This window comes from Motacilla alba, chromosome 27 (assembly GCF_015832195.1).
Source record: "Motacilla alba alba isolate MOTALB_02 chromosome 27, Motacilla_alba_V1.0_pri, whole genome shotgun sequence".
NCBI classification, from domain to species: domain Eukaryota; kingdom Metazoa; phylum Chordata; class Aves; order Passeriformes; family Motacillidae; genus Motacilla; species Motacilla alba.
This window is the reverse complement of record NC_052042.1, coordinates 3,217,922-3,225,035: the sequence shown is the minus strand read 5'-3', so window position 1 is coordinate 3,225,035 and position 7,114 is coordinate 3,217,922. Positions and strand designations below refer to the sequence as shown.

The 7,114-nt window shown below is 50.3% G+C and overlaps 1 protein-coding gene across 1 annotated transcript; it reads right to left on the bottom strand.

Moving 5' to 3' along the window:
• Positions 1–1,745: 1,745 nt before the first annotated feature.
• LOC119712196 (keratin, type I cytoskeletal 13-like) lies at positions 1,746–6,874 on the bottom strand. Its single transcript, XM_038163158.1, is given in 9 exon segments — positions 1,746–2,037; positions 2,563–2,681; positions 3,150–3,169; positions 3,171–3,376; positions 3,538–3,663; positions 4,115–4,276; positions 4,688–4,844; positions 5,355–5,437; positions 6,271–6,874. Coding segments are annotated over 9 exon segments (1,365 nt in total). The 5' UTR covers positions 6,760–6,874; the 3' UTR covers positions 1,746–2,034.
• Between the last annotated feature and the right edge of the window lie 240 nt (positions 6,875–7,114).

Below are 7,114 nucleotides of genomic sequence, written 5' to 3'. Positions count from 1 at the left end.
GGGACCAGGACACTGACAGGTCAGTGTTTCCTTGGGATCTGCCAGCTGGGAACAGCTGACACCTGATGGGGAGAGCTGGGAAGTGCCAGGATTTCCCAGGCACTTTCTCCATTTCCTTGTTTTTCAGCACAAGAAACATTTGCAGTCAGTCAGGATTACTAATTATTCCAGCTTCCCTTAAATTTTTATGTGACTTTAAATATAGAAATACAGTGTTAATGGCAAACCTCTGCTTCAGACTCGGTCCAAACTGGACGGTTTTTGGATTGGCCAGTTTTGCCCTGTATTCTCAGGCATGCTCAATATCTCTGGGGAAAAAAAAAATAAAACAAAACCAAGCCGGTATAGGTATTTTAAATTTCTCTTTCCTCTGGGAAAAGCAACCAAACCCAACCCAGTGTAAATATTCTCACAGCTTCTTCAGGCTGGTATTTCACTCTGTGCTTCAAGAGGGGCAGTGCCGATGGAGCAGAAGGTGAAAAGTCAGATGCCAGATTCCCAGGATTTTAGTTTCGATCAGCATCTGCCTCTTGCTCACGGAGGATCTGATTCACGCTGTTCTGCTGGGAGGAGCGAGCAGCAGCTCCGGGGCGTTTTTCAAGGTTCGGGGCAGCTGCAGGGAGGAATTCGAGTCTGGGAAGAGCAGGGGGAGACCCTGGCCCGGCCCCCGAAGGTGCGGCGCTGCCGGAGGAACCCCGGCTCCTCCCCTGGCGGGATGAGCATCTCTGGTGGCGGTGCGGCCGCCCGGGAGCGCCCGTCCCCGCCGCCTCCCGGCCGCCAGGGATCACTCTTGTCCCTTCTCCGCTTCCTCACAGCCGAAATTCCGCCCTCCCTCTGCCTCTTCTGTGCTCCCGGCTTATTGCCCCTGAGGAACCGGCCAGAGCAGGCGCAGGAATGCTCCTTTGCACGCGTGCGGCACAGTCAGGAGCGGGACTTGGCGAAATGAATTTGCCTTTATGTTTCAAATGTTAATTTCTCAACAAAGGAGTCCAAAATAGTCCATACATGTTTAGGTGTGAGAAATCTTTGCACCGTGTCACATAACGTATAAAACCGGCTTCAGCTCTTTCCGTCCTGTGGGTGGCTCTGCACGGCTGTGCATGTCCAACCACCCCTTGGCTGTGTGAAGGGCAGAGGAGCTGAGAACGTCTGCCATCTCAGCACCTGCTGCCCTGCTAACAGGGACACTGTCCTCGCAGGGTCCCCCTTCCCGGGCAGTGGTTTGACACACAGGAGGTGGCTGCTCTGCCGAGGGACAGCCCCCTCCTCGGACGTGCTCACACTGCACCAGGCCGGGAGACGGGCAGGGCCAGGAGACACCTGCTGAGACTGTGTGACAGACAGCATGCTCCCCAGCACCAGCACATCTCCCCGTTTAACACCTGGCACATCTGGAGAGCAGCTGGAGATGTGCACCACAGGTGGTTGCTCAGGTGGCACCTGTGTGTGGATGCACACCTGCCTGAGCCTTGGACATTTCTGCCACCATTCTGTCACCGATGAGCTCCAGCTCTGCTGGCCTGTCTGACTCCTCCCGTGCCACACAGGAACGGGCAACATCTGCCTCAGGCTGTGACAACAGGGAGGAGCTGGACAAGACCTGCCAGGTCAGCAAGGCCACTCTCTCCTGCTGGCAAAGCAGCTTTGCTCCCAGTGCAGGATGATCCTGACCAGTTTAGGTGCCCCTTGCTCATGGATCACACCCGGTGTTCAAAAGGAACTCAGTTTCAGACACAGCTTCTTGATTGCATTAGGCAGAAGCAAAGTTTTATTAGAGACATTTTTCACCAGCAGGTGCTTAAGTGACCTGACTAACTCAGGTAACTTCTAGAGGTTACAGCATTGCAGAACAGAAGAGCAGAACAGAGGAGGTGGCTCCTGACACCCCCTCTAGCTACGTGGCCAAGCGTCGCTGAGTTACTTCTACTTTCTCTGCACAGAGTGTGCAGGGAACAGGGACTGTTCTCAGGTTCTCTCTGGGTTTCCCTGTCACCTTCCAGTCCGTTTCTCCTTAATCACAAATTCTCCTGCAGGTCACTGGAGAGAAAACACAGCAGTGTTATTGGATTGGAACACAGTAAAATCCTTCACATAACAGATGTCAGATCCTGGTGGTGCCCTTGTTTCTGGAATGTACTGCTAAGCTGGTGCAGCTGGCAGCAACCCTGGGAGCTCCAGAAATTCCCTAAATAATTTACTTTAATGGGAATTTTCGCTTGTAAAGTTATAGGTTTACTCTTTTTTTCACTCTTTCCAGACTCTTTTGCTAAGCTTTGGCCATTGTCTTCTTCACTTCTTCCAGATCTTCCCATCGTGTTCATTTCCCTGGCCTTCTCCTGTGCATTCTACTGCTCCTTTTTGTCTCCCCTTTGCTTCCTCCACCCCATGTTCAGTCCAAGCTCTCTAAATCCATTTCTCAGTGACACCACCAGATCACACACCCTGCAGCACAGTGACTGAGTGGATCCTATGACACATCCTGGGAATGTGCTGTCTCCTGGCCTCAGTGCACGAGGAAATGAACAAAAGCCAGTTTTCCTTTTGTGAAAGCTCAGGGCTTACCTTGTATGTCTCCAGTCTTGCAGGGTGGGACCTGGGCCTGGCAGTGGGCAGCTGAAGTTGTTGTGTAGGTGTGGCTCGTCCTAATGACCCCTCCACCAGTTCCAATTCCTCCTCCGTGACTAGTGGGATAAATTTGGTGAGAGAAATAGGGAATTTTAGAACTTTCCATGTCACTGCTGACTGACTACATGACACAAAGTCTCAAACTATGGCCTTTATAGGCATTACAGTATTTTACATTACATTTTCTTTCACTTTCAGAGTTGCTTTACATTTGTGCTCCCCCTTGGCATGGACAGTTCTCACCCATCTCACTATAAAAAAGGGACTGTCACCAATGCTGACATAATGCCAGGAGTGACAGTGTTGTCACCAGCAGTTAACAGATTTGGTGTTTTATTTTGCAGATCCCAAGGACTGACATTTAGTTCTGACTGGAATGTTCATCACAAGGAAATTATTCATGAGGCAACTTTTTCATCTCAGAGAAAGCCTTAAGAAGGACTGAAGATCAGGCTGGATACCCAATCTAATGCAGATCCTTGACATTTTCATTTATTCTCTGGTGGATCTGGAGGGGTACTTACATGAGGTCCTGCTGTCCTCCTTCCAACAAGCACCGGTAGGTCTGGATCTCCTGCTCCAGACGGCACTTGACGTCCAGTAAGGTCTTGTACTCTTGGTTCTGGCACTCTATTTCTGCTCTTATTTCAGCCAACTGCTGCTCCACACATGTGATCTGGTTCTGTAGGTCACTAAGGAGAGTGTTGTACTGGCACTCAGTTTCAGCCAGAGATGATTCCAAGTTATTTCTCTGATAAGATAAGGAAAAAAGCAACAATCATTTTAGTGTCACCCTCCAGTCCAAAAATGAAGGAGCCATTCACCACCATTGTGCTGGTTGGTGGGTCTGGCTGTTCATGCTGAGAAACCCAGCAGTGACCAGCTGGAGCTGTGAGTCAGCTCCTCACCCACCTGGCTGAGCTGAGCTTGCAGATCGATTTCCAGGGTTTGCAGTTGGCGTCTCAGTTCAGTCACCTGGTTGTTGCACGTCTCCACCTCCTGACCGCTCGTAATAACCTCCCGATTCACCTCCTCAATCTGAAATCACCAATCCAGGATAAGGAGCTTTAGGCATATCTGGGTATGCTGGGTTTGCTTTTACAGGAGCAGAACACAGTGAGTGTTCAGCAAAAGGAAACAGGGAGCACGTTCTCTGTGCACAGGGTGTTCCCTACCAGCTCCACTGCTTGTTCTTTTTACAAATCCCATTAACCTCGTGGCTATTAAATCTCTTTAATCCAAATGTGGAATATCTCTGTTCCAACAACACACCACAAGGCCTTGTGGCAAATGCTGCTGTTCCAGATGGGACATAACAAACTGGTCAGACAGGCCTGTGGCTCCTGTGGAACACAGGGTATAATGAGTGCCGCTCTCGGGCTTCACTGGGAAGGAATAACTGCTTATTGTCTCCATGTCTGGTCTCTGAAAGGCTCCGGGGCCCGGGGCTGTGTGTGTCAGTCTGGTCTGCAGCACAAAGGTTGCTTACCTTGCACTCGTACCAATCCTCGACTTCCTTGCGGTTGCGCGCTATCAGTGTTTCATACTGGCATCTCAAATCCTCCAAGATTTGCCTGAGATCTGGTCCCGGGCAGGCATTGACCTCCACACTCACATCTCCAGTTGATTGTTTCCTCAGGCAACTCATCTCCTGGAAATAAATCCCAGATCAGATCATACTGGTTTTTGGAAGGCAGTGCAGAAGAGCAAAGCTCAGTGGCCAAGAGCTGCCCTCCCTGTGAGACCTTCCTCCCTGCTGTGGCTGTGAAAGGCACTGGAGGATGGTGCAAGTGTTTTCCCTAGGAATCTGTTGGCTTATTTGTTTCTTCATCCACTGGAGTCAGCAGCAACTTTGCCCCCTCTGGCACTCCTAGTGTGAGCACAGCCCCAGCAGCAGCACTGCCCCTGCCAGAGCTCCCTTCCCTTCTGAGGCAGACTGGTCTGAGCCCCAGAAAGTTTGGTGGGAAAGCTGTGGCCTGAAAGTGGATAATATAAATTCCAAGCACAGTGGCAAAGCTTTCTACCAGGGCCATGATGCTCGTAGGGGCTGGGCAGGACCTACCTCCTCATGGTTCTTCTTGAGGCAGCAGAGCTCCTCCCGCAGCGACTCCAGCTGTGCCTCCAGGTCCGAGCGGCACAGCGTCAGCTGGTCCAGCACCTGGCGCAGCCCGTTGATGTCGGCCTCCACGCTCTGGCGCAGGGCCAGCTCCGTCTCGTACCTGGGTTGTGTCAGAAAGCACTGAGTCAGGATGAGGACATCCCACATGGGTTCTGTTTGTGCCAGGATCTCCTTCCCCAGCTCCATGCTTTGACCTGCACTTTGCTGTCCCAGGTGAATGCACCGTGCCTTGGATTTCTGCACCACTTCATGTCTGTTACATGAAAGCTTTTCTTGCTCATGTTTTTTTCCCTGTTCCTGCTCACTGTGTATTTGGTATCACTTACCCAGCTGCATTTTTGATCCCATCTGAGCTGGTCTGGGGCGAAAATGAGCCACTCCCTGAGCTGTCTGTCCCCAGCCTCACCACAAACGCCGTTGCTAAATGTTTTACCCAAGAACACTAATTAAGCGAGGGCTGGTGACCAGCAGCAAAATGCCTTTCATCATCCTGCCCTACCGAAGTGCTGTGGGGAGACGTGTCTGGAGCCTCTGCAATTAATGCTCTGAGCATCCCAGGGAGGTGGAAAGGAGCAGGGGGGAGGCAGCAGGTTCATAGAGGGGCACTCACTTCACACGGAAGTCATCAGCAGCCATCCTGCTGTTATCAATGTCCAGGATGATCTTGTTGTTATCAATGGTTGCGCAGACAATCTGGAAAACAGCAAACCATGAGAGATGTCTTCTCTCTCCTGTTCCACTCTCTAGGTTTTTCTGCCTCGCAGTTAGGTAGGAACTCTTCACATTTCCCTTTTTCTGTTACCTTCTTACCTAAGTAACCTTGTCCCTTAAGCAGAGAAGTTGAAGGAGGTGGCTTTGCCTCCTTCACTTGCAGAAGAAAGGAGATCAACCACATAGAGCTGGGAATTAAAGAGTTGTGGGATGGGACTTCCAGTTTCAGGATCTGAAGGCAAGTTCCAAAAGTTCTTCAAAAAATAAACCTAAAGAACCTTCCTTGAGATAGTAAATCTCAACTGACATTCAAGCTGGCATGTTCTGGGCTTCAGATTTAAGGACCTTCAGGGAACATAGTGGGAAGGTGTCTTTAAGCCTTAGGATCAGCCATAACTTTCATTGTGGACTTATAATATCAGGCTGTTTGTGGCACTGTGACAATCAGTTTCAATTCTCAGCTTTTCTCACCTAGAGATTTATAATGATTCATTTGATGAAGCATCCAAAGTGTATGGTTTTGACTGTCCCATAGTTTGCTCTCCCACCACTACATTTCCTCAGAGTGCATTGGTAATATTACATTTACAGTTGTACAGTCAAATACAATGTACCAAAGCATCCTTTTCCTCTTTCAGAGCATTCTCCCACCCACACCACCTTGCAGCACCCACACTCAGCAACGCCATAGGGGAATTTGCCAAAATTTCTGTTTGCAAAGACATTCACAAGCACCTCCAACAGCTGCAGTAGGTTCTAAACACAAACTCAGGAATAAGCTTTCCAAAGGGGAGGAACAACCGGAGGGGGATTACCTGGTTCTGAAGATCTTCAATCTCTTTGTAGTAGCAGCTGTAGTCGCGGGGCTCGCAGGAGAGGCCCTGCGTTGCGTACCACTCCCTGATCCTGCACTCCAGCTCAGCATTCTCCTTCTCCAAGCACTTCACCTTGTCCAGGTAGGAAGCCAGGCGGTCGTTGAGGTTTTGCATGGTGACCTTCTCATCGCAGGATGAAAGCAAGCAGTCGCCACCGAGACCCCCGACAACCACACCGCCTCCGAGGCCAAACCCGAGGCCATTGCCATAGCAGTTGCCACCTCCATAGCTCCCACCAGCCAAGCTACCGACACTCAGTCCCCCTCCATAATTCACTCCACCGCAGTAGCTCCTTCCAGAAAAACCTCTGCCACTGCCTATGCCAAAGGAAGAAATCCGTGCTCCGCCACCACCACCAATGATGCAGCTGCCACCGCTGCTCCTGCCTTTGCTAGACACAGTGATAGTCTCCTTAATGTTGCAACTCATGGCGACAGCGGTGGGAAATGCAAGCAGAAGCCCAAAGCAAGATGCACAGCTTGATACGAAATCAGACTGCGAGCTGGCCGTGGCCGCCCATCCCTATTTATACCTTCCACAGTGGGTGTCACCTCTGCTTCTTCTTCCCATAAGGCTGGCTACTCCAGCCATCGGTGCCAAGAATAATTTCTCAAAGGGAAGTTTCCTTTCAAGAAGCCTGGTAGACAAGGAAGGTACTTTACATGTCTCTTGCTAATTTCAAAAATACATTAGCAATAATGTTTTATGAATCATCAGCTTTTTGTTTATGATGCAAACTTACAGCATTAAGCCAGGAAAAACACTGTCCTAAATTACACACCAG